Genomic DNA, 27,926 nt, shown 5'->3' with positions numbered 1-27,926 from the left:
TTAACTGGCTGATAAAATGTGGCTGCTGGTATTTACTGTATGTTCAATATTATTTGTGCAATAGTGTGTGGTACCAGGAAACTTCTTTCCTTCTCACTGCTGCAAATACTAACTTTTTGCAGGTAAATATCCTTTCACCTAAAAAACCCACAAAAACAAACCAGTTTTAGGCAGTTGTTTTTCTTGTTACTTTCCATGCTGATAATTGCACTAAAACTAATTTTATAGTAATTTTGTTGATGTTTCTCTCAATACAACTCTTTTCTAAAGGCTTTTGTCTTTCAGGGTAATTTGGTATGAGATACTAATTTGAACTAGAAGAAAATTTTGAAAGTATGTGCAGTGCTGGACTAGACCTAGTGTTGTAATTCTGGGGATATAGCTATTAGTGGGGTCCATGGCTGATGAATACATTGACTTTAATGGTGAAGCTAGGGAAAAAACAACAACCAACAAGAACCAAACAAGGAAGAAGAGTAAGAGACAGAGTGACAGAAAGGGAAGAGGAGATGCAGGAACCAAAAAGGGGGTTGGGAGGCTGGGGAGAGAAAGAGAGAGAATGGAAAACACTATTGCTGATGAGAGCACGTGCTGGTCAGGGAAGGTTCTGCACAGATGGTTTATTGCTGAGCTTTCTGCCAACACTAAACTTTGAAATATAATAAAATAAAACCTCTATTTATTATTGAAGACCACTACTGATCTGGATTTAGAAAGACTCTTGAGATCCAGAAATGCTCAATGACATAGTCAATTACAGTCTAAACAACAATAAAGTTTAAAACAAACCACAAGGGCTAAGATGGAAGGTCAGCTGCAATAAGCATTTACGTGGCTTAATCCACCTAGACTGTATCAATTATTAGTTTGAGATAGGTCCTTTTTATGGCTGCTGCTGGCTTATGTTATTATTTAGCTATTCTACAGTAGTGTTGGTGTAGTGCATGATAACATTCATACAGCTGGTCATTTAAAATAAAAAATTGTTCTGTGCTGGACAGACCACAAACTCCTCACTTAAGCCTGGAATGTTACCTCGTGGCCTAAGAACAGATAAGCCTGTAAGGATGGTAATGTGACACGCAGTCTACATGTTGCAACCTGGATCCATCTGCTCCTTACCAAAAAATACAGCTGCTGAAGTGTCATCAGATCTTTGCCCAGTATAGCCTCTGAATGACTGTATTAAAAAAAAAAAAAAAGCAAAAAAAAAAAAAAGCTTTTACTGCATCTGACATTTTTCATTGCATTTGTTCTTGTCATGTTCAGCCTGGCAAGGTAGTTAAACATCACACAGCAGCTTGCTCACTCCACCCCCACCCCCAGCGGGATTCAGGAGAGAACTGGGAAAAAATAAGTAAAATTCATGAGTTGAGATACAGACAGTTTAATAGGACAGAAAAGGAAGTGAAATAATAATAACGATAATGATGATGATGATGTTAAAATAATGAGAATATACAAAACAAGTGATGCACAGTGCAATTGCTCACCACCCACTGACCAATGGCCAGTCAGTTTTCAAGCAGTGGCCCCAGCCAGCTTTCTCCCTAGTTTATATACTGAGCATGACGTCCCGTGGTATGGAATATCCCTTTGGCCAGTTTGGGTCAGCTGTCCTGGCTGCGTCTCCTCCCAGTTTCTTGTGCCTCCCAGCCTATTCACTGGTGGGGTGGTGTGAGGAGCTGAAAAGTCCCTGACAGTGTAAACACTACTTGGCAACAACTAAAATGTCAGCGTGTTTTCCTATATCCAAAACACAGCACTGTACGAGCTACTAGAAGGAAATGAACTATCCCAGCTCAGTCCTGTACTGAAGCAACAGTTCTATGTCATCACATTTAGAATCTTTCCCACATTTTTGAGTCTGCTTGAGTAATAGCCAAAGACTTGAGATTTCAAAGTTTCATATTGCTTTGTCTTTAAACATATCTTTTAAAAAAGTCTTTCAACTGACCTCATATACTGCCAGTGTCCAGTGAGGGCTTAAAGAACTAAAAGAGACTTTTCCTAAAACAAACACAGGTAAAATACTGAACTTTCTTGACACAGTACGCAAATTCTAGATAAAAGCAGTAGCTCCTTGATTTTAAGAAAACAAGAAGTCATCATTGGTTTTAGTGGAGTTTAACTATTTCAATGATGTATACAAAAGTGTGATTCACTCCTTTAAAAATGCAACCTTGTGTATTGAAACAAATTTAGTGTGTATGACAGAGGACCAACAGGTGAGTGAAGGGTAAGGAATGTACTTAGGCAGATAGATAAAGCCAACTGAACATGCCAAATGTAATAAAGACAGACCTACCTCTTGTGTGATGAAAACCATTATCTGGGCTTTATGGGCAAAGAAATACAGCACACCCACTATAAACGAGTTCAGTCATGTCACAAGCAGTCCAACGACTGCCATTGGTGCAACGCCTGCAAAGCCCATTTAATAGCTGGGTAAATGTTTAAGCAGTTACCTTGTTTCAAGCTCCCTGCTACACTCCTACTTTTAATGTGTCTATATTACTGTAAACCAGCATCTGTCCTTGAATCAGCCTTGGAAGGAATGACAGATAACAAGAACATTACCAGTGACGTAAAATATCAGAGCAGAATTTATAAGGATATTCAGGCATTTACGCAGAACTACCAGCTAAAAATCTGTGTGCAGCTTCAGGGAAGACAGCTTCTGTGGCATCTTAGAGAAACACTTTTTAAAGTTTGTTGTTACTGTTTCCAGCACTCCTGGAATTCCAGCAGCAGTTAAGAGTTGTGAGAATATTGATGCAAATGAGTGAATGTAGAAATCTAAAAGATTAGGTCCATGCCAGACTTTTCTTTTATTTAGAGGTTTGGCTTCCTGCCATGTGTGCAGGCAATAAATTGGCTGTAGCAGAGCTGCTGCTAGCATTCTGCTGAGTAGAAGTGTCCCAGCAGAGACAAAAGCAGGCAAAATAAGGTAAGCAAGAATGGAAAATACAGTAGGGGCTTCAAGCTAAGATTATTTTATCAGACTGCTTGTTTAGATTCTAACAAATAGTGATTTTTTCAGTTGACTTTAAAATCTTCTTCTGAAAATTTTCTTCTTCCTCAGTCTAATTTATCCCTGTTTTCATATATTTCTGTATCTAGTTTAGAGTATAGATTTCATAAATCCTGTCTGATTTGAAAGAGATGAAAACTTCATTATTTAACAGCTATAGGATGCCAAAAGTTCTTTTTAATCCACTGTAAAATTTTAACAAACTTGGAGGACTTCCTTAATGTTCTTTGGAAGCAGGACTGGCAGCTGCAACCCAGTACACTCCACAAAAACAGCTCTGATCCTTTGATGGTCTTAGAGATACCTTGTTATGCATTTACTAATATAGCATGAGATAAGATTTGGATGGTACCACTGTGTGAATGAACCCCAAAATTTTAAATTCTGTTTTCATGTACTGAATTTGATTTATTTTTGTGCTCGGATGTGCCTGGGGGTTAAGTGGAAGAGAGAATGGTGGCTAAGAAAAAATGAGATCAATAAGGTGCCAAGAGAAGCTACGTAAAAGGCTTTCTTTGGTGCCTTCATATAAATGAAATGGTACTGTCTGTGTAGCAGGAACAATTTTCAAAGTCCCTGTGCTTTGAGGGTGATCTTATCACCATTGGCTATAAATGTGCTCCAGTATACCTGATTTCTGCAGTTTAAAGAGCTACAGCTCAAGTTTTCTTTCTTAGCTGGAAGCTAAAACAAAACAGATCCAAGTTTCCAAAACAAACCGTGGTCTGCAGCCAAGAACAGTATCCAGATCTTCCTAGACCTCTTCAGGCAGCATATGCCTTACAGAAGAGAGAAAAGAACTGAAGAAATAGGCATGAAGGACATTAAAACAAAGAAATAGACACAGGGAGAGACACACAACATTAAAAACTATGAGTGAGAATGAAAAAAGTGGGAGTAGGTGAATCTATGTAAGAAAATGGCATGAGAGGAAAGGCTTATTGGAATTGGAGTATTTATGCGTCACTTAGTCTTCAGGGACATGTGAGGCAATTCAGACTATGGAAGCTTTTGTTATTTATTGTAGTGAGCTTTATTTGTTCTGGAGAGCTTACAGAAGTGAAATTCTACTACTGACTTCCATTTTCTACTTGTTCATACAAGCCAAAATAATTAAGTACAGTCCTTCAGAACTTCAAGATTACCTGTCTATCTTTCTGTGTATATAATGTCGATGCAAGACTCTGAATCTAAATGGTTTGCCTGGTATCACACTGGTTCTCAAAAAAAAAAAAAAAAAAAAAAAAAAAGGACTAATCTACATACCTTGCCATTAGTAACCGCAATATATGAAGGGCAAATCCAGGAGAACACAATTCCGGGCTGCTTCACAGGGCATAAAAATCAGGAATTGGGATCTTCAGAACTTCTGATCAAATGCAACCAAAATAGAATTGCACTTACATTTTCAGCAGGAGTGTTCTGTAAGGGATTAAATGTGTGTTTTCAAGCACCCTAGATCTAACGGAGTTATGATGCTTTGTTAATGTTGAGCACCTAGCACACTAACATCTCTCAAGACCCACAAGCTGGTATTACTGCCCACATACTCTGCAGAGCCTGGTTCAGTTAGATGTTTGCAGAGGTCTGGTCCCAGTCAGGATTTAGTGGAAGACCACGAAGGGTCTTCTGTTTTGTTTAGCATGCTTAGTGATAAAGCAATTTCAGCAAGATAAAGAAGACCAGCTTTTACTTTCTACCTCTGACTACAAGTTATGAGACATATGAAAAATGAGACATCTTTAATAGGAAGAAGAAATTAATTCTTTCTAATAGATGTTTCTATTTTCAATGCCCTAACTGAATAGTTACAAATAAAGAGACAGAGAGAGAAAAAAAGCCTTAGTTAGCCTTTGTAGTCTAGTAACAAGAGAATTGCAAGGGACAGAGGTCTTTAATTTCTAACATTTCTTGTAAATATTTAATGCAAAATTCTGCATCAATGAACTGAACCAAACCAGAACACTGCACTCTCCTCCTCTGGGTGAATTAACAAATCATTACAACTGCATCAGAGCCATGATCTCTCTGGCCGAACTGATATTTAGTTATTCTGTACAAAGCTGCATGGGGCTGAAATTACACCCATCTTTGCTTGGTTCTTTTGCCAGGATACCAGACAAAATTGCAGTTCGTTGTTTTCTTTGGTCTGTACTTGCCATAAACAGTTGTCATAAGCAGTTGACTTCAGGAGAGTTTGTAGACTTAAGAATTCCAGTTTCCCTTTCTTCAGACCAAATCAAAGTCCGTAGCATTTTTGGAATGCAGTAATTCAGGCTGCACCCACAGAATATCTTACTAGCTGCCTAGGTGGTTCCTCAGTCAATAGGCACCACCCTCTCCTTAGGATATCTGGCCTAGGTAATGCTTAGATCCTTTTATTCACCTAGCCTTTAAAAACTGAAAAGTGTTATTTTTTGTAAATATAGTCACAAATACAACATCATTGGAAAAATGCAGAGCACATTGAAGTCAGATTATTGAACTGTAAAGAGAACATTAATTATTTGAAAATATGGATCGCAGAGAATGGTAGGAGATCGATACTCTTTTCCTGATCACTTGTGATAGTCATTAACAATCCTAATATACTCCTCAAATTTCCAAACTCCAGTCCTCGTTCCTGAGGTAATTGTTTCCTGAACCTTAAGATTGTAATATGGCTGCATGTCTTTACTGAAAGATTATGCTGTGTTGAAGTTAGTATCATTTTCAATTACTTACAAATACCCTGAAAATTATCTTAGTTTTCTGAAAGAATATGATTTTTCAATCCAGCTAGCAAAGTGTAGCTAGCTTCCTATGACTAGAGAAGCACAAATAAATTAAGCTGAAGTCAATTAAACTGCTTATATTTTATCTAAGGGAAGTTTTTAAAAATATATTCCTTCAACACAAATATATCTGTGATAACCTGCATCTTAGTGGAGGTGTAGATAGATAACTGATTTGCTGTCACTGGAAACACACCATTACAGGACACAGGCTTGAGTCATGCAAGCAGTCAAATATTACTGAGTTTATCCTGCCTTTAACTGTTATTTACCAAAATTAATACTCTTTGCAAACTGTTTTCTTATCTGAAACATAAAGTATTGTGAAAAATCCTAACTCCTGCTTTAGGACTGGAAAAGAGGGACATCTCAGTTTATCAGGATTTCTTGAGTGCTGCTGCAATGCTGCTCCGCTCAGGCTGCAAAAAGCCGTGTGAAGTGTCTCTCCACAGAAGGCAGCGTGTTAAGAGGCAATGTCTGCTGAGCACTGTGAGAACAGCTCCTGAAAAGTCAGGTAACTCTTTCCTGAGTGACAAGTATGTTTGTAATCTTGGAAACATGGTTCCGATCCAAGGCAGAATCCAAACAAATTAGGTATCTGGAACAGCTTATCTATAATAAGGTCAAGAATGGAGGAACAAATAAAAGCTGGCTTTAAAACAACCCATACAGAACAACTCCTGAAAATACAACATTAGTTTTTTCACACCATGAAATTCAGACCAGTAATTCCTAAAGTACATCTACACCACCCTGGAAAAGAGTGAACGACATAGCAGGCTTGCCAACCATTTTATTTTGGGCACTGTACTTGTAATTCTAGTTAAAAGTAGAACTCTTACACTACAAAGATTTAAACAATTTTTAAAATGTTTGCTTTGTTGTTGTTGATTATTGTAATTGTTGTCTTGTTGCTTTTTTGGAACAACCCGTCTTTTTTCTGGAAGCCTGGCAGCCTTAATTGCCAGGTCTGTGAAGAGAAGGTCTTTGCCCATGCATAGATCAGCTGCGCAAGGGTGTGATGCCAGTTGTTGGTGTGTATCATCTCTTTTGTTGAATGTACATGCAGAGTTTCGGCTCACCCTGAACAGGGCAGGAAGAAAGCTTCTTGGAAACAATTCTACTGTTTTCAAAATGTCTGCTTAAATGCAGGTATTTCAGAGGAGGTACTTCAATATAAAATGAGTAACAAAGTTTTTGGTGAAGTCAAGCATTCCCAGAAAGAACATTATGTCATGCTGGTGCATTTTGAGGATCCTGTTGTTTTGCCGAATTGTTCTGGTGAAAAAGGACTCTTTATCTTATACCATACCCTGGAGTGTGGTCTCAGAAGTGTCTTAACTGAATTTGAAGACAGCAAACATATTCCAGTAAAACAATGTTCAGCCTAACATAACCAAAATTGTGTGCCTTATAGTGTTGTTCTGTAGGTGTGTGACATGCAGGTGGCTGGGCCTACATCTTCTTACATCCAGAACAGCACAGTTGTGTTCAATAGTGGTAGGGAACAATTTCCCTCCTGACTGCTTTTAGCTACAAATATCTGATGTGGGGTTTTGTTTGGGTTTTTTTTCAGTAAGAGATGTCAGGTCCTCAAAATAAATGCTGCTCTTTTAGGTAGACATTTGCACTGTAACCTAAAACTCTTGTCTGTACACAGATCCAGTTTTCAAAGTGCAAAACTGGGAAACAGGCAACTACTTATCTATGAAATAAAGGAAACTAGTATAGAAACAGTATGCTGCAGTGACACTTTCCCTACTTCACCTCTTCTTCAGAATGAAAATGTAACTCCATTTTTCACATTTCTCTCCATGCGCAGGCTCCTGTGCACAACTTTGCTCTGGCCTCAGCTCCCCACAGAGCTCTCTTCCCCACTGAAAGCCTACTCGTTCACCAGCCAACTGCTAATTTATTCCCTCTCTCTTGTGTTTAAATTCCTCCCACCCCCATTAATATCTTTCAACACAGCTATCTGAAGGTTGTCCACAATCCCCCTTCTTATACTATCCATCAGGCTCTTGGGTCGGAAGCCATTTTTCCAAGCTCAAGTTTTTCATAATAACTCTTCAAAAGGTACAGCATACATCTCTTCTTCTCATTGAGATAACCTTCAAAGCAAATAAACCTTTGCTTTCCTTCTTCACACCAACACCAAACCCAAAAAACATCTGCTTAAGCCCACTGTGTGATTTGTATTGTACGTTTGCTATACTGTTCATAGTTCAAATGTACATAGATGATCAAGCTAGATTGCTATAAAAATACAGTCGATCTTTTTATTGAGAAATTTTACTGTTTTTCTGTTGCTAATAAAATTAATTGCAATTCATTTTTGATTAGCATTCAGTCTGCGAGAAACACTGAAATGCTATATACTGACTGAAGATTCAAAAACGGTGCATTTTGACATAGATGAAGATGGTCATCATGAAATATCAACCAAGGACTCACAATCTCATGAAGGTAGTGTGCTTTTTTATATCAAACCTCACCAACAATATTTGTTAATGTACTGTTATGTGTACTGTGTTCAGTTTTGGGCCCCTCACTTCAGGAGGGACATAGAGGGGCTGGAGCGTGTCCAGAGAAGGGCAGCAAAGCTGGTGAAGGGTCTGGAGCACAAGTCTTACAAGGAGCAGCTGAGAGATCTGAGGTTTAGTCTGGAGAAAAGGAGGCTCAGGGGAGACTTTATTGCTCTCTACAACCACTTGAAATAAAGTTGTATTGAGGTGGGGGTCGGTCTGTTCCCAGAACAAGTGGTAGGATGAGAGGAAATGTCCTCAAATTGTGCCAGGGAGGTTTAGTTTGGATATTAAGAAAAATTTATTTGCTGAAAGGCTTGTCAAGAATTGGAACAGACTGCCTGGGGAAGGGGTTGAGTCACTGTCTGGGGGATATTTAAAAGATGTGTAGATGTGGTGCTTAGGGACATGATTCAGTGGTGAACTTGGCAGTTTATGGTTGGACTTGATGAACTTAAAGGTCTTTTCCAACCTAAATTATTCTATGATTTTATATTTTCTGTAGATGTAACACTGTATTGCATATTAATATTTATAGTGATATAAGAAAACTTTTATTCCAGTTTACAGTAGGTAGATAATATATTTAAATAATAAGACTATTTTGTTCACTCCCATTTGAGTTAATGGAAAGTGTAGATGCTTAGCTATTAAGAGAGTGAAAGCAAAGATAATCCTTGGAGACAAGGGCAAAATGTAGAAAAATAGAGAAGATTTTGGAATTTGTGGGATTATTTTATTTTTCATGGAACTCTTCTTTTATCTCAAATAGGGCTTCTCTAATTGTCACCAAAAATGATATCACAACTAACATCACAGAAGTAGTTGTTAGAGGGTAATGTTTTGGGACAGAAAGACAAATAACAACAAATAGAACTATTGTAGATTTCTACATTTTCCAGAGATGTGAAAATTGGAAGAAAAAGCAATAAACCATATTTCTAACTGAAATACAGGAAAAAGTTGAAATCTGTGAGATAGCTATCAACTTGCTGAAACATTATTTCTTACAAACCCCCAGCTTTTACAGGAATTTGAAAACCATTACATATGCTTCAGATAAAGACATAGAAATACTTGTTTGATATATTTATAACTAAATTAATGTTATTTTTATCCTATTAAATTGTAAATAATGACAGCTACACTAATAAGGTATTTAAGTATGCTTTGTATCCTTTGGAGTATCTTTTACTTGATAACTTCATAGAATTTTGAAGTAACTCATACAACTAGTATTGCTAATTTATGAACAGGACCAAAATCTGTATAGGTATATAATAGAAGCTGTTTGTGAATAAATTTGTAGTGTGACGGTTGTGATGTAGAAGGTACTGACGTTCTAGAAGAAAAAGAAAGGACATTATATGTGATATTTTTGTATATGTAAACACAAACACCACAAACATATATTAATAATCATATAGTTAAGACAACATCATGTTAGGAACCAGCCGTAACCTGGATGTTTGTGACTTTGACCTGAAGTGGGTGATACCTTCCCCACGTAGCTGGCTGATTCAGGCTGATGTTAGAAAAGCCAGAAACATCCCCGCTGTAGCTGCTTGTTTCTTTCCAGTCTTGTACATTCCATAGTAGTGTCCTCACTTCTGCTACCAAAGACTTGTAGGCTTCTCTTTGATAGCATTTTAGGCCTTACACCTCATTACTGACCCCTCTTTTCTCAGGTACATTCTCTTTCGTAAAAGATAGTTAATGAGTCAATACATGTATTAGAGTTCAGACTTCAGGGTACCTGTTCACAGGTGTAACTGCACTGTCTTCCAGGGTTATATGAATTCAGAGACCTCCAAGAAATGAAGCCTGATGCCTATTGCTATTACAAGCTCTTTCTCAGATTATGTTTTAGAGCAATTATTTGTTTGTGACATTTTTAAATTTGAAGAATGTAACTATCTAATTCCACATATTTGTTAAATATCTTCTATTTCAGATATTGCATGGTTAAGCGTATTCACAAGGAATGAACCAGCAGTTACTGGTAAGACTCCTATGGGAATAAAAGGTATCATTCTCTTTGTTAGGGTCTGATTTTGAAGAGATTTGAGAGTTAGAAAATAAATCAATAATGTTTTATACGTAGACTTGACATTAGAAGTAACATTTTATACCAGTTTTTCATTCAGGTCAGGTTGCTGGACAGTTCTGAAAACAAGAGCCTTTTTGTGTTCCATAAGAAGAAATCTTCCAAGTCACAAAGTTTGTGGTAGCAAGTTATGAGTAATGGCTTGGACTGAAGACAAATGTATTTGAGGAAACAGAATGTGTGTAAGCTAGAAAATCCAATTATTTTTTTTTTAAAGAAAAGTGAGCGTGTTCTATTGCTGGCATACGGGTCTTAGCTAGTAACAGTAGAGGAAAAGCAAAGAGAAATGGATATGAAGAAAGAGGAGACAAACTTTCATATTTAAGTATAAGAAGTGATTGGGAAAATCAAAGATATACTAGTTCCAGGTATTCCACTAGAAAAGAAACATATTCCAGTTTCAATCATAAAGGGCTTCTGTAACAGATGAGAGCAAGTATCTATCTGGTCCAATACTGTATCTTGAACAATGGCCAAATGAGGTTTTCTAGGTAACTATAAAATATTGATACCTTCCCAAATCCCAGTGCTTTGCATTTCAGGGACACCCCAAACAAGTAGTTTCTTGTATTTAGTTAATTTCAAAGCATTTCCTTAGCATGAATTTGTAAAATTGCCCCTTAGACTCTGGTAGGATTTTAGTAACCAGAGAGGCTAGGTAATTAATCTGAAGTCCATCAGAGAGTGCAAGTATCACATATAAAATCATGGAAAGGTTCTGTACTTCCCCTACCATTCACTGTCTGCCTGATACCACTTGTCAAGTTTTTCAGAAGTGATAGGGAAAGCTAGACTCCTTTGGATTTACTCAAACTAAACAACGTATAAGCGAGTCACAATAAAATCTACAGATGGAGACAGCCAAAGATTGTTAGGATGTAATTCATTTTGACATATTGTCAACTGGCTGGACACCTGCATTCCTCTTTTGTTGTCATTCTTACATCTAAGTCAGAACATTCTTGACTTGGGTATGAAATCTCTCTTGCCTGCTGATGTGCCTCTTACATGCTACAGCTGGCTGGACAGTTGCAGCTGAGGAAATCTAAACTGATGTCACAAAAAGTAATAAAAATGGCAAAATTTTAGACCTTCTACATTCCACTACATTAATCTGAATACACTTGTAAACTGAGTAAAATACATTTGGCTGGAGTGTGTCTCAATTTTTAACAAGAATTTTTATGCTATTTTCATGCTGCAGCTGGCTCAAACAAAATTCCTCCACAAGACTTTCACAAAAGCATTACAGTTAGGGTAAGTTAGGGCAACTAAAATCAGGGCCAGGATTAGAGCAGGTAAAATCAGTCAGGTGGGTTGAACATGTCCTGCTGATTCCAAATACCCTTCAAAGGCTAAAAAATACCTTTGCTAATATGAAAAAAAAAAAATTCTCCTTAACTGCAGCTGCGACTGTTGGTGCATAATTACCTAATCTCTGTAGCATTTGCATCAGTTGCTTCAGGGACAGACATATATATCGACTGGTACTTTATTTTCTCTCTTGAACAGTACACCTCTGTACTGCACAAGTGGTATTATTTGAAGTAAATCTGCAAGGCAGACAGATAATTACAGCATCACTGGATAGTTATTACTGTCATGGGTTTTGCTAGGTCATAGCCTTGTGTGCTGTATCAGTTGACAAAGGGTACCTTAATTTATTTACTTTTTGCTGAGGCCTTGAAGTACCAGAAGGTACGAATATTGTCAGTTTGTGAGGCTGAGGAGTGTCCTGTATTATTGATACACTTATTTCCTGCAGCTGAAAAAACTGTTATCTCAAAAGGGGCTAAATCCAATGCACCCATGGTATTGGAAATTATGGTAGTGGAAAGCTTTATGGTAATTGTGGTAGCTTGTCCTAGAAAGCATGCAGAAAGTAAAAGGGAAAAAATGCTGCATTTTCCTTAGTGATGTGTAGATAGTAAAGTGTATTATGTAAATTAAGTACTACTATAGATGCCTTTGTAGTTCATATTATATATATCAATGTATAACTGATATTCCATACATTACCTATAAATATAGAGAAATAAAGTATATATGTGGCAAATTTTAAACACCATAAAGACTTTGTTTAAACTAGACTGAGCTTTTTAAATAAAAAAATTCTTTAAATACCTTACAGAAGAGAATGGTGTCAAAAGTGATTATATTTGTTTTTATTCCTATGCCTATTGGTGTAAAGTGAACCTGAATCTCTTTACAAAGTATTTTCAGCTATGCTTCATTTTACGAAGTGATATACGTTTTATTGCAATATTCTTCTTTATGTAAAGCAGATTCTAAAAATTTGGTGATCCTCATGCAGAGATCAAAGCTTAATGAATTTGTCCTGTTGTGCAAGGGTAAGAAGCAGCTCTCTCTGAAGGTAAGAAGTAGTTTATTTCTTTTGTAATTTGTGGTTGCTTTTACTTACTATAGGACAGTTTCCCCCAAGACCTTTTCTTTTTCTTTTACCTACCACCTGCCACATTTCACAATTTCTACCTCCCTCCCTGTATTCTGTCTGGGGAAATATTTGAAGCTGTTTATTGCAAAAAATTTGGGGTTATGTAGTTAACTACTGTTACTAGAAGAAGTCAGGGATGTTGTGTTCCAGTCTTTGTGGAGGGAGAGGGGGCTTCTTAACCAGGAAGCATGCAGGAAATAGACGGGGAGGAATAAGGAGGAATGCTGCCTTGGAAAGAGATGAGTTTCAGAGGGGAATTATTTTTTCCTAGTGAATCTAATTTACAACATAAGGAATGTGATGAAAAGAAAATGCAGCTGAATATAGTATCCTGTTTTAAACACTTACCACCAGTTGGAATATAGTATCCTGTTTTAAACACTTACCACCAGTTGTTAAAATATTCTCATTTTCTCTTGTCTTGTGAAGGTTTATTTATGGGAGGAAGAGCAGGCAAGGCTACTTTTGCCTATTGAAGGGTTATAACCTTTACTAAAATTCATCTAAAGAAGAACATTATGTTGGAATTTACCCTCTAAAACAGGGCAAAGGTCTAAGAAGCTCAGTTTACACTGGTTATGTTGAGATAAAGAATGACCCTTCATCTAACACTGGCCATGCATGATGGTATAAATTAGTAAATGCTTCCTCAAATTAAGTCTTTGAAGTTTTTTGATTGTTTTTAATTCAGAGATAACTTCCCATATAATCTGTTTCCTGAAATGATCTGGGAAAATGTATGTTTTAAGATACATTCATTATATTTATAGCCTATTAACCTGCTGGGATTTTCCTTTCTGTCCTTGAAAAAGTAGCGATTTTAAAAGGATTTTTCTGGTTCAGAGATTATCTTTTCATAAATTATTTGTTTGAAAGGTGTTCCACCGAATCAGGGAAAGAACTGAGTGTTGAACCCTAATGGATTTTACTATCCCAATCACTTGAGTACCATGTTATACCAGATTACTTTTCTTGACATGAATAAAATCGGTTCTTATCTGAAAATTAGTTAAGACATATTTAGTGTCTCGCAAATATGTAAAAACCTTGGAAAGAGCATGGACCTTCCTTTTTCCAGTAGAATACAAATAATTTTATTAATCTCAACAGGAATTCTAATGTGGAAGATGACAAGGCTCCTTGTCTGTGATAAAGTTTTGGTTTTCCATTACAATGTGGTTCAGCCTTCACTGCATTGCAAAATAGAATCTGGACATTAAACACTTTGAAGGACTGTCTTCAGTATTTACTTTCAACCCGATTCATTTTGCGTTGCAAATGGTGAAAGAGGAATATATGTATCATGGAAGTGTTTTGAGAACTTAACATTTTATTAATCTTGGATAATTTAAATGTAATAATTAATAGACTTCATTAAAAAAGTGAGGGTTTTTTAGAATTAGTATTATATTCAGTGGACTAAAAGAGCAAAATATGAAGACAAAATTACCGATCTATGTGGTTGTAAACACAGGTCTTGAAAGCATCCTGTTCAGAACCAAATTATCCTTCATTGACCAGATGCAACATGAAAACATGCAGCCATGAAGGTCCTGACTTCAAACAGGTATGTAATAATGATCAAACAAATAAAACCATGTGTTTGAGTGTATATACAAATCTAGGTATAAAAAAATGTAGCTAAATGCATCCTGCTGTTATTCATTAAGTGACTAATTATTTACTTTCCTACTTCAGCTGATTTTTAGTATTTTCCTCAGAGAAGGAATATAAGAACTTCCATACTTTTTACTTGACTTGTATGTATGAGTACATCCTTCAATCTACAGGCAAAATACCTGACTTTCAGTTAAAACAGGAAAGATGGAGATGTTTCCCATATTATTCTGCTTATATAAAATCCAGGGAGATACAAAATGGTTTTCACTTGGTACAACTTCTTATACAAGTTCTAGAAAATCTGGATGAGTGTATCTAGAAGGGTCAGATTACAAGACTAATAATGTTTTCAAGAAATAGTGAATCCATCAGTCAAAAATTTCTGGGAAATAATTAAAACATAATATATATATAGATAATACATTTTTATATATATAATCTAATATAATTAAGAAATTAAAAGTAAGCAGTCATGGAAATACTTTCAGAGTTGATTCAGTATCAGCAGATGATTATAAATCAGGAATAATGCATTGTGTATAGAAATACAGGTAGCTAGGTGGTTTCTTAACATATTTTTGTGACCAAAGCTTGATTTTTGTTGGCTCTTCTCTAGATAGAAAAGACAAAACATTGTGAACACAGGAACAAAACTACTTTAGTTGATTTATAAGAGATCTTAGACAGACATTCTGACCTAAAGAATATGAAAAACCAATGATATGTAGTTAATTGGAATATTTGTTAGGGATGTAGTCCAGTGTATGACTATTGAGGACGATTGAAAAGACAATCTTTCCAATTTCAGAGAGCAAAATTAAAGCTATCTGGGATCAGATAGCTTTCAGAACTTCGTAATAGCACATGTGAAATGCTGAAAACCTAAAATTCCCAACCTAATATTTCTAACATTGCTAACATTTCTCCTAGAAAAGAAAGGAATTCTGCTAATTTGAAATTACAAATTTCTTGTTTAAAGTCATTCTGAAATGGTCTTTCAAAAGTATGAACTACAGTGCTATTCCTTTTTTTACCTAATAATTAATGAACAAAACTCCTGTGTACTGGGCCTGGACGATTCAAGTGGGTCCTTCACTTTAAGTTCCTGTTGAGGTACTTACTTGCCACAAATATTTCTTGGCTCTATATAGAAGGAGAAAGCTACAAAGCTTAGGAAATTCATAATGCAACTTCTAACCCCCTCTTTTTATAATGTAAACTATCACAGTCATACTGCATTCTTCTAAAGTTTACTTCATATGCTTTTCTGTAGAAAAAACACGTTTTTCTGTGGAGCTGTTCATAGGGAAAGAATTAATGTCTTGATGACTGCAAGTTTTGGGGGACAGCTGGAAAGAAGAGCTGTAACAGCCTGTAGAGACCTATTCATCACTCTGGGTTTCTAAACAGATAATAAAAAAGAAAAATCTGTTCTGAGAATGCATTCATTGCCTAACAAGACAGACAGTGATCTACTTACTCATCAGGGTTTACTGCTGATAACTTCAAATAAAAGAAAAAGAATCTTAGTCATTTGTGTGAGAGGCAAAATCATAGTCATGAGATTCTTAAGCCTTCTAGAATGAGTGCACTGACCGGGAAATAAATTCTGGTGTGATAAATTAAGCCTTCACTGTCCTTAGGCTGAAAAACTGTGGGAGTAGTCGACAAAGATGGAGAAATACTTCTCATCACCAATGACAAAGCTATGTGATGCTGCAATGTGATATTTAGTCTGCTAGCTTCTAACAGTAAATCTTAAAGACAGGCATTTTTCTTTATTGGAAGACTTCCAGAAGAATTACCAGAAATATGAGAATCTGTAGAGGTTGCTGTTACACCAGCAGAAAGAGTTGCCTATAGTGTTGTAAATTTCCATTTCTGTAGCCAAGGTTTATGGAGACACAGTTCACAACCAATATTTATTAAAACATCTTTTATTAATCAGGCTGTTATCACAATAAAATAATAACAGCTTGTAACAGCAAGTAATTGTTTATAATAATGTCCTATTCTGGTAGAGGATTAAGTCAGGAAGGTAATACAGATCAGAACCAGTATTTATTGCAACACTATGTTGGCAAGAGTGGAAAACTGCATCGTACATGCAGTTACTACCTCACACAGTGCGCACACTTTCAGTCACCTGGATGAAGCAGCAGTGGAGAAACCAACCCCAGTGGTTGACTCAGGAGCAGCAGTGAAGAAACCAACCCTCAGAAGTAGGCTTGCATTTGCTTATTACCATAATTATTTTAACTCTATGATAGAGCATGCTTATCATAATTAGTAATATACTACAAGCAAATGCAGTTAACCACGTAGCAGGATGAATTAAGAGATACAGAACAGTATTTACTTTTAGCTCCACCACAGAAAAGGTTTTCCCTGCTATGTCCCTACAACATGTTGGCAATGATGGGATGTTTCTCACCTCTCATATATAATTCTCCCACAGTCTCTTCTAGCGTAAATAAGAGTACATTTACAGACTTTTTTCATTTGATGTAGCCCATGCACAGGGAAGTGTTAATCCCAGTCATTTCTGAAAAAAACCAGCATGTGGTTATGATGTTGAAATGAGTTTTATTTAGCATTCACTGTTCACACTAATGACTTGATTTGACCTGGAGTTCTCAATTGGACTGCTACTGTTTCATGTCCTTCTTATCTTCTTGCAGGTTGTCTCATAAATTAGCAGTTTCCTTAGAAGTCTGGACCCAAATTATGCAGCCATGTAGTATCGGAGAGGAGTGCAGGGGGGACACATAGTAGAGGGGAGAATTACTTAGGAGAGTTGTTAATATTCTCTGTGTTACATGTATTTCTAGATTTTAATGTTCTCATTTTACCATTCTCATTAATTACGTATAAATTTTTACTATTTTTTTTACTCTTCCAGAAGTGCAGTGTTTAGTAATTATATACCAGTTATCAGAGAAGTACACACTTCCTTCAGTACATATTTGTACTGTCTCCCTTCAGTGTTATTTCTGTTCTAGTTCAGCTGTAATATTTTACTGTTCATAACACATTACCACCCTTAGACCTTTGCATATGTATAATGAACCTCTTAGCTCTTACTAAGTACTAGTAGCATTCAGTTCTCTGTCAGTTTCATTCTTTTCTCTTTCCTTTCTCAGTTGATACCCCACCTAAATTCCTTCTTGACTTAAGACATTTGCTTAAAAGATTACTGAAGCCAACAATTCTGTAACTAGATCTGGATGTTCCTTTTCAAGTTGTTGTCCCTTGGCAGATAATTCAAAGTTGTTAGTGTATTATAACTGGACAGCATTTTCCCAAAACTTTGAATTTGGGAATTCCCCAAAATTTGGAATTCCTTAGCCTGGGTGGACTGAAATCTGAAGGACTGCAACTTTCAAAGCTCCGTGAAGAGCTGTAACAGTTTTTATTCTATATATACTTTACCGAGTAGTTAGATTAAGCTAAACAAGACAGACAGATTAAGTCAGATGTTAGCTGTGCAGTCATGAAAGATCTGATTGTAGGACTTCCTCCTTACTCCAGTGAAATAGGCCAAAATAAAGAAAATGAAGCTCCAAACAGGCAAAATTTGGCATGTGAAGTCCACAGAATTACCTGGTTCAGAACTGTTGACCTTGTCAGTAATGACAATGCCACGCTTACTGTGCTTGGCTGCTGGCTGAGTCAACCTATCACAGTCCTGTTTGGCACCCATCATGCAGTTGGAGGGGTTTTTTGGCTTCATAGATTGATTCTTCTGTTGGAGAGCCAAGGAGTGATAGGTAAGGTTCACCCACCCTTCAGTGGTCCCATATGGCAAGTGTGGAAGCCTGATGGAGGGTGGAAGTTAACAGTGGACTACTGTGGCTTGAATAAAGTCATGCCACCAATGAATGTTGCTGTATCAGATGTTGTAGAGCTCCAGTGTGAATGGGAGTTGAACAAGACAGAGTGTATGCTACAATTGATGTTGCCAAAGCATTTTTCATGCTCCCTTTTGGCAGCAGAGTGGAGGCCACACTTTGCTTTCATGTGGAGGGTATCCAATACACCTGGAACCAACTGCCCCAGGGCTGGAAGCACAGTCCTACCATTTGTCAGGACAGTACCAGCTGTGAGATTAAAAGCACTGAGGTGTGTTGGCCCCAGCAGGCAGCCATGTCCCCACACATCCACTCAATACCACTTCCCACCAACAGGACAGGGGAGAGAATAGCAAGAGCAAGAGTGAGCAAACTTGTGAGCCAAGATAAAGACAGTATAATATGCAAATATCAGAAAAAAACCCAAGTGATGCAAAAACACTTACTCAGGTCTTCCCATAAACAGATTAATGCCCAGCCAGTCTCTGAGCAATAGCCACCTTGGAAGCAAAAGAACCCCCACCTTCTTCTTCCTCTGCACCAGTCTATGGCTGACCATGACATTATATGGCATGGAGTATCCCTTTGGCTAGTCTGGGATGTCCCCTTCCAGCCTTTTGCCCACCCCAGCCTACTCACTGCTGCAGAGTCAGAAAAAGAGGTCTTGATGCTGTGCATGCACTGCTCAGCAATACCCAAAACACTGGTGTGTCATCAACCCTGTTTTAGTCAAAATCCAAAGCACCATATAATTTATTTGTAGTGCTTTCCAAGATACATAGCTTCTTCGATGCAAATAAGGTGGCAGCTCAGTTCCACTAGTTTGCTTATCATCATAGAATCATAGAATTATTTAAGTTGGAAGAAACCTTTAAGATCATCAAGTCCAACTGTTAACCCAAGACTGCCAAGTCCGTCACTGAACTATGTCCCTAAGCACCATATCTAAGCATGTTTTTAAATACCTCCAGGGATGGTGATTCCACCACCTCCCTGGGCAGCCTGTTCCAGTGCTTGACCACCCTTTCAGTGAAGAAATGTTTCCTAATATCCAATACAAACCTCCCCTGGCACAACTTCAGGCTGTTTCCTCTTGTTCTCTCCCTTGTCACCTGAGGGAAGAGACTCACTCCCACCTGCCTACAACCTCCTTTCAGGTAGTTGTAGACAGCAGTAAGGTCCTCCCTGAGACGACTCTTCTCCAGGCTAAACTACCCCAGTTCCCTCAGCTGCTCCCCATAGGACTTGTGCTCCAGACCCTTCCCCAGCCCCGCTGCCCTTCCCTGGACACGTTGCAGCCCCTCTACGTCCCTCCTGCAGTGAGGGGCCCAAACCTGAACACAGGGTTCGAGGTGCGGCCTCACCAGTGCCGAGTGCAGGGGGACAGTCCCTTCCCTTGCCCTGCTGGCCACACTGCTCCTGACACAAGCCAGGGTGCTGCTGGCCTCCTTGGCCACCTGGGCACCCTGCTGGCTCCTGCCCAGCCGGCTGCCGACCAGCACCCCCAGGCCCTTTCCAGCCGCTCTGCCCCAGCCTGTAGCGCTGTGTGGGGCTGGTGTGACCCAGGTGCAGGACCCGGCACGGAGCCTTCTTGAACCTCATCCAGCTGGCCTCGGCCCATCGGTCCGGCATGTCCAGACCCCTCTGCAGAGCCTTCCTACCATCAAGCAGATCAACACTTCCACTCAACTTGGTGTCATCTGCAAACTTACTGAGGGTGCACTTGATCCCCTCATCCAGATCGTTGATAAAGATATTAAACAGGACTGGCCCAGCACTGAGCCCTGGGGAACACCACTTGTGACCAGTCACCAGCTGGATGTGACTCCATTCACCACCACTCTTCGGGCTCATCTGTCCAGCCAGCTTCTTACCCAATGTAGAGTGCACCCGTCCAGGCCATAAGCAGCCAGTTTCCCCAGGAGGATGCTGTGGGAGATGGTGTCAAAGGCTTTACTAAGGTCCAGGTAGACAACATCCACAGCCTTTCCCTCATCTGCTAGGTGGGTCATCTTGTCATAGAAGCAGATCAGGTTTGTCAAGCAGGACCTGCCTTTCCTAAACCCATGCTGGCTGGGCTTACTAGGTTGTCCCGAATGTGCCATGTCATGGTGCTCAGTTTGATCTGCTCTATAACCTCCCCCAGCACCAAGGTCAGGCTGACTGGCCTGTAGTTCCCTGGATCCTCCTTCCTCTCCTTCTTGTAGATGGGTGTGTCCTGGTTTCAGCTAAGACAGAGATAATTTTTTCTGAGTAGTTGGAACAGTGCTGTGTTTTGGGTTTAGTATGAGAATAATGTTCATAAGACACAGATTTTTTTAGTTGTTGCTAAGGAATGTTTACACCAAGTCAAGGACCTTTCAGTTGTTTAGGCCCTGCAGCAAGAAGGCTAGAGGGACACAAGAATACGGAGGGGACACAGCCTGGACAGCTGACCTGAACTAGGCCAAAGGGATATTCCACACCATAGAATTACATGCCTAGTTTATAAACTGGGGGGTTGGTTGGGCAGGGATCACTGCTTGGGGACTGGCTGCGCATCCATCAGCAGGTTGTAAGTGGTTACATTGCACATTACTTGGGGTTTTTTTTGGTTTTTTTCTCCTCCTTTTGGATTTTATTCCTCTTTCTGTCTCTCTTCATTTCATTACAATTGTTATTATTATAATATTTCATTATATTTAAATTATGAAATTGTTGTCTCAACCCATAAGTTCTACCTTTTTCCCAGTTCTCCTCACCAGCCCACGAGGAGGGGTGGGAGGGGTGGTGGAGGGGTGAGCAGCAGTGTGGTGCTTAGTTGCCAGCTGGGATTTAACCATGACAGGGCGTCACACTGGCTAACCTGCAGTCTTCTGGGACCTTTCTGGTTAGCCAGGACTGCTGGTAAATGATGGAGAGTGGCTTGGCAAGCTCCTCTGCCAGCTCCCTCAGTATCCTTGGGGTGGGTCCCATCCAGCCCCACAGACTTGTGCATGTCCAAGTGGAGCAGCAGGTCACTAACCGTTTCCTCCTGGACTGCGGGAACCTCATTCTGCTCCTCATCCCTGTCTTCCAGCTCAGAGGGCTGGGTACCCTGAGGGTAACTGATCTTGGTATTAAAGACAGTACCAAAGAAAGCATTAAGTACCTCAGCCTCTTCCTCATCCTTTGTGGCAAAATTCCTCCCTGTGTCCAGTAGAGGGTGGAGATTATCCTTGGCCTTCCTTTTGTTTCTAAAGTATTTGTAAAAAGCACTTTTTGTTATCTTTTATGGCAGTGGCCAGCCTGAGTCATTGTACAGCTCATGCAGTTTTTGATCATGTGTTTATTTCCTTGCTTCATCTGAGGAAAAATGTAGATTGTAGTGTGCCCTATACTCCTTTGCGTAACATGTCATGGCAGCGTAAGATGATTTGTTCTGTTTCATCTGCCCTTCATACCCATTCCTTTTCCAAACCTTCTTCCTGGCTTAGTGTGCAGCAGTTGAGCTTAGCCTGGGGTTATGCTCCTTGTGCCTTATTCAGACTGACTTTAAATAATTTTGAGTATATTTATTTTAAAACTTGGATACTACTTTCTTACATCATTCTCTGTAGCTTCCATCACTGACATATTATTCCATAAAACAATGTTTCTTTCTTGAACCTGTGGAGACAACGTTTGTAGCATTTTTCTAATGTGAGCATACATATGCCATCACAAGTGCATTGTCACCTGTGGGACGTGAGTAAAGGTGTATTTTTTTTTTTGTCACTAAATGTGAAATGTAACCTCCAAATTGGTTCTTCATTTAATGCAATGGCAAAGAAACACTCAGATCTATAACTGAAAACCAGTTGTTTTTTTCTTGGAACTTGCAAATGGTCACTCAGACATGCTTGCTGCCGTAGGTGCTGCCCTCATGATGAACTTTATTTTCAGTAGTCCACCATATTCTCCAAGTTTCCTTGTCAGCCTTCTTAACAGACCATAACAGAAAATTATCTGTGTCACGATTTCTTGCAAAACACCTTGTCCTTCAATGACCTGCTGCAACTCCTAGTGTTTGGATATGCTTCTGCTCTCACCTCCTTGTTCTTCTCCCAGTCACACAATATCATTCCCCAAATCATCTTCCTTTGATGGCTCTCCATCTAATTTTCCATCATTTCATGCAGATACAGCAGTTATTTGTAATTTTTGCATCTTGATTTGGTTTTGCAAGCACATAATTTTGACTCACACTTGCCATATCCCATTGAGGTCTCCCTTGCTCTAGGGTGAATTTCTGCATTATACACGTTAATACCTCTCCTGCTTCTGCAGGTCTTTCTTTTTCTTTCTTTCTTTCATTCTTTTTTTCCCTCTTTTTCCTGAACTCACCAGATTCTTTTATTCTGTTTATATTTCCTTATTGCATTTTTGAGTTCCTAGAAGGTATTTCTTTCCTAAAGACGAATTGTCTACAACCTTCTTAATAGTATATTTTAAAACAGAATTTTTGGATTGAGGCTGCAGGTATTCTGGTGCTACAGTGGCTTGATCAGGACAATGTTTTAGCTGCTTCCCATTATAGCTTTGCCAATATAGGAGGCATATCCTCATGTTTCTTTCATGGACTCTGCAATAACTGCAGGACATTTTCTTTCCATCCCTTGTCATATGAGGACACATTTCTCCTTCCATGGAAAGGTGGTTATTGCCAATGCGGTAATCTCCAGCATAGCTGGGACCCTTTAATATACTCCTGCTTTTCCCCAACCATTCAGTTTCATTTTAGAGGTCCTCTTAAGCATTATGCACAAAGATAGTACACCAAATGGGTCAGGTTTATAGAACTGTCTTCTGGGCATTCAAACAGATCAGTCAAAAGGGAAGATGAAATAATTTGATTGTGATGCATTCATTTACCATCCCTGTCTTCCCCCAAAGATACTATAAGCTCCCTGATAAGTGGTTCAGATGGGAGGAACACAAATCTCAACCTTTTATTAATTAAGCTCTTGCTGTTAGCAGCAGATAACTATTCACACCGTCTTCTCAGTTACTCCCTGGCACAGTGCACACACTCAGGAGCCGGGCCTCGTACCCACGCTCCAGGGGTCTGCAGCCAGCCGTGCACAGTCACACACAGGGTCCCTTCTTTCAGCAGGTGTGCTTATATACACTGCTCCGTGGTCTTTGTCCACCTGCAGCAGCTGCTGCCTTCTTGCATGTGGTGTGGGTTACATGACCCATCATGTGTGTTACATGACCAGTGTATACCAGAGACCTTGGGCAGGTTCAGAGCTCCTTGGTACCCTAAGTTTATCAGGTTTTGCATATTTAACAGAGCTACCAGTCTCCAGGACCTATGGTTTCAGAGGCAACCTCTTAGCACATCTTCTTCCTTTCCCTGACACTGTATTTCCTGGTTGCTATTTCTCCACCCTCACTCTGAGGTGCCTAGAGAGCCCAAACATATCCACACACACAGAGGGGCTGTTTTGACAATAGCCATTCCTCTGAAGACAGATCTTAAAAAAAGCATATTAGAAACTGGAGATGTACAGAAAAATCAAAGGTAGTAGAACAATTGTTTAAGAGTAATTGGTACTGTAACATTCTAATTTTACTTCAAAAGAGGTAAGAAAAACTGTGGATTGGCATTTTGTTGCTAGTGGAAGTTGACAGGGTAAGTCTGTGGTAAGAGAATAACCAGGTGGAAATCCTAAATTATCCCAATAACAGATATACTACAGAGGAATACTGTGCTGGTGTTTTTGTGAAGCAAAGGAATGCAGCTATGGGTCTGGAAAAACTCAGTCCTTTGATATTTTATTCATAGTTATCACAGAATCTGTCCCACAATGATTAAGTGTTGCCAAAGATTTATCTAAAAGTTGCTAAATATGTGTCACTGGAGAAAAGCATTCAAAATACAACAAGACAGCAATATACATGAATTTTTGTCACATGAAAACCTATAGAAAGGCTTTAGAAATATAACATGTTCTTTACTTTATGTATTTTCATAGCTGAGTGAAGATAATAACTTTTTCATCATGCATTACCAAGGAGATTCAGTGCAGTTCCAATGCTATGAAGACAAAAGTTACTACCTGTATGTGAATGATGACTCACTTGATATACGCAAGCTGGAAAACGAAGCACCTGACGAGGAAAAAAATTTTTACTTCAGGGTGTCATATTTACAGGAAAAGTAACTTGTCTACCTTTCAGTGGCCTAAGTGTCCATACAATTCCTATAATAAGATAAGATATAATAAGATAAGCTAGAGAAGGAAGGTTGACATCAACTAATTTCTGTTTTGGCTTAATTTTTACTTAAAAATTTATTGAGTCACCATTTTGCATGAGTAACATCCTGTATTCTCACCAGGAAAAGAGAAAGGCTAAGTTGAAAAACACACTACCTAATCAGTCTCTCTGTATCTTACCTGCACAATTATGGTTTTAAGGAGCTGGATTCTTCTGGAAGGGGAAAAATACATAGGGGATATTTCAAAGACAGCAAAAAGAAGGAAGCATATATGGATATGAAGTACAAAGCACAGTTATTACTCCATGTAGTAAAAATTTTACTTTTTAAAAAAATGTCTCTTATGAGCTCACCTGAACTTGAGAAGAAAACATTTAGAAGTTACTAAGTGCATATGTGCATGTCCTGACTGACTGACTTTGGAAAAGGAGTGGAAAATGCATCTCAGGTCTAACGGACAACAAAGGGAAGGCTGAAGAGTAGACAGGTCTCTTGGCCCCTGTAGCTCCAAGTTAGTCCACATACTCTATCATGCAACTTCAGCATCTATCCAGCATGGCAGCACTCTTAAGAAAATGTACACAGAGCATCAGACTTGCCACATGCAGGCAGAGGGAGGGAGGCACATTGAACCAATGGGCCGTAACCGATGTCTTGGAACACTGACAGAAAATTGCTCGGACGTATTGGCTTCCATCCCTGAATCACAGAGGGAAATGCAGTCATGTCTTCAGCTGCAAAGCAGAGTGCAGAACAGTATCTGAAAAATAATTAAATGTTCAAAACGACTGAATAAATAAACACTGGGTACTTATGTGGGGTACACTGGAGGAGCAGTAAGAGTACCTGCCTTTCAGCCACAGGGTCTGCCAGTGCGAACTGGAAGATGCTGACACTTAAATATCCATAGACTATACCCTGCAAGGCACAAAACATCTGAAATACAAGAGAAAACAAACCATAAGTGATCAGGATCACTAGGTGTTAAAGATCTGTTTCCTTGCTGCTATGCATGGAGTTCCACTGTGATTTAGTGGCAATTTTCTTTGATGCAAGTCATCTGGGAATGTATGTGTATCAATGATAGACATCACACACCTATGCCAAAAGGTTGTCACTTAGTTGCAGTGGAACAACCCATAAGCTACACAGCACTTGCAGGAATTGTTCTATAAAAATATAACAATGCATACCTGAAATAGGAATCCTAATGTCAGTCAATCACACCAATGCACATTACAATATGGCAATTACTTGTAGTAGACCAAACTCCAACCACCTGTGAGAGCTTAGATTTTTCATTTCCCCACCCCTACTAGCACTGTGGGGTTTCACTGCTGAGCTTGTTGTATTCTTCAAATAGTGAAAATCAGTCTGTTGCTTCCTATGCTGACTGAGCAGAAGACAGCTTTTGAGTGTTCCCTAAATAATACTTAGAACTTCTGAATCTATTAAGAATTCAGTGAAATCAGCAGGAAGAAAAAACCCCCAAACTCTAGATACTGATTTCAGCATACATTACACTAGAATTAAATTATTTTAGCCCTTTCTATTATGTTGTGCAATAAATAAATTCAATTATATATCAGGTACAATAATTTTGCTAACTGATACACTATAACTTCATAGTCATACATTTATTATTGGTAATAATAATTTATTATTATGTGATTATAATGTGATTACTACATTACAGAACACAGTCTTTAGATGGTAAGTTGGTGAAATGATCACAACTCATCATAAAGCTCATACAAAGCATATGAATGAAATGAGCATTGCTGATGCCAGTAAAAAAGTAATGTTGACCTCAATGAATTTTGAATCTATTTTATATTTAAAACTTAAATTATGGTTATTTGCAGAATTTTATACTTCTACCACCTACCTTAAAAAGATTTTTTAAATGGTTTAAGGAACAAAAGTCCTTATGGGAAGCAGCAGTGAAATTTCGTAAAGTTTCAGATTTGAGATACAAGATAGTAATGTCATTTGAGAGTTTTTCGCAGAAAACACAATAAATCCAGCTAGCTTTTTAACTACAAATGTACATAGAGAAACAAGTTAAAAAATTCTTATGTCTTTTGGATTCTTATTTTCCTCATATAAACCTTCAAACTGACATTTTCAAATTCCCACTAATCTGAGCATCTCATGAGCGGCAGATAAGTTTTTGTTTTGTGAGGTGGAAAGCATGTAGAAATTCTATTTAAAAATAGAAAATGAATGCCAGTCTGTCTTTTAGAAAAATATAGCCTTTAACACTTTAAAATGCAAAAAAACATTTATCCAGTGTGTCTACCAGTTGAACGTGAAATATAATTAATATTTTGCATTTTATTTTCAAAACAGTACTGATACTTTTACTTAGCTAATGTGATAATTATTAAAGTACTATCACAAATATTTTGCTCTTATTTTTCTTTTCTTCAGAAACTGTTCCTTAAAGAAAATACTGCATTCTGTTTGCTGTAGAACAAATTAATGCAAGTATTCTTCATATATAACTTCTAGTACTTTGACCATATTTGTGACTTGTTAAAATAAAACCTGTGAGAAGAACATCAATAACTACGAAGAATGTGATTTTTATGCTAGTTAATCTGACAAAAGCTAAGATAATGTATGTGAAAGAGGGGACCATATTTTCTTAGGATCTATGTGCTAATTTTTCAGGAAACCAGAGTTCTTTCAATCATGGAGAAGGGAATGGTCATTTACAGTAACCCCCCACACACACACATTTACATTAAAAAACACTCAAGACTAGTAAAATAATGACTGCATTAAAGTGTGAGTTTAGGAACAACTGTCATGTTGTAGCAAGAGACTGGCAGCCAGCCTTGCTTGCCCTGAAATACGTGCCTAGTATACACTGTGTTATATACCACCTTCCTTATAGGCAGCCAAAGAAGTAGAAATTAGAATTAGAAATTGTTAGTCTAATGAATGCTTTTACAGTCTAAACAATTACAATCTAGCATTAAGGCAATTGCAACAGTACTAAAACTTGTAAGTAATCCAAATCACACAGTTTCTATTAAGGTTCTTTAGTAACACAGCACATCAATGGACAGAGGCTTGTTTGTGCCTCTTCCCTGGTGCAGCGTTCTCACCCTTCCAGCCACTCAGCCTGAAGCCAAGGGCCCTTTCTTCTTGGACAGGATGATGGGATGGTGTTGCCATTACAACAGATACAATAATATGTATGTATCTCACAGTTCCCTGCTGATTTAGGCAGAAGAGTATTCTGTCTTGAGTGTTGCTGCTTTTAGATAACACACGGCATGAATGTTGGAGTATGTGTGTATGAACAGAGATTTTTTTGAAATGTCAC

General features: G+C 38.4%; 1 protein-coding gene across 1 annotated transcript; it reads left to right on the top strand.

The window, feature by feature from the left end:
• Window positions 1-2,910: 2,910 nt before the first annotated feature.
• On the top strand, window positions 2,911-27,362 carry LOC114013337 (uncharacterized). Its single transcript, XM_027792836.2, has 7 exons — window positions 2,911-2,950; window positions 6,158-6,322; window positions 8,152-8,274; window positions 10,288-10,335; window positions 12,726-12,814; window positions 14,370-14,462; window positions 24,345-27,362. Exons 2-7 carry the CDS (start codon window positions 6,211-6,213, stop codon window positions 24,531-24,533), a joined length of 654 nt encoding a protein of 217 aa, XP_027648637.1. The 5' UTR covers window positions 2,911-2,950; window positions 6,158-6,210; the 3' UTR covers window positions 24,534-27,362.
• Window positions 27,363-27,926: the final 564 nt, after the last annotated feature.

Source organism: Falco peregrinus, chromosome Z, assembly GCF_023634155.1.
Source record: "Falco peregrinus isolate bFalPer1 chromosome Z, bFalPer1.pri, whole genome shotgun sequence".
Classification (NCBI taxonomy): domain Eukaryota; kingdom Metazoa; phylum Chordata; class Aves; order Falconiformes; family Falconidae; genus Falco; species Falco peregrinus.
This window is presented reverse-complemented; position numbering and strand designations above follow the sequence as displayed.

What these genes read in the sequence shown, in the direction of transcription:
- LOC114013337 (XM_027792836.2), top strand. Translation starts at nt 6,211, where the DNA reads ATGCTGCTCCGCTCAGGCTGCAAAAAGCCGTGTGAAGTGTCTCTCCAC. An exon ending in GAATGAACCAGCAGTTACTG is followed by an intron (nt 10,336 to 12,725) that starts GTAAGACTCCTA and finishes TATGTAAAGCAG; the next exon opens with ATTCTAAAAATTTGGTGATC. An exon ending in AGAAGCAGCTCTCTCTGAAG is followed by an intron (nt 12,815 to 14,369) that starts GTAAGAAGTAGT and finishes TTGTAAACACAG; the next exon opens with GTCTTGAAAGCATCCTGTTC.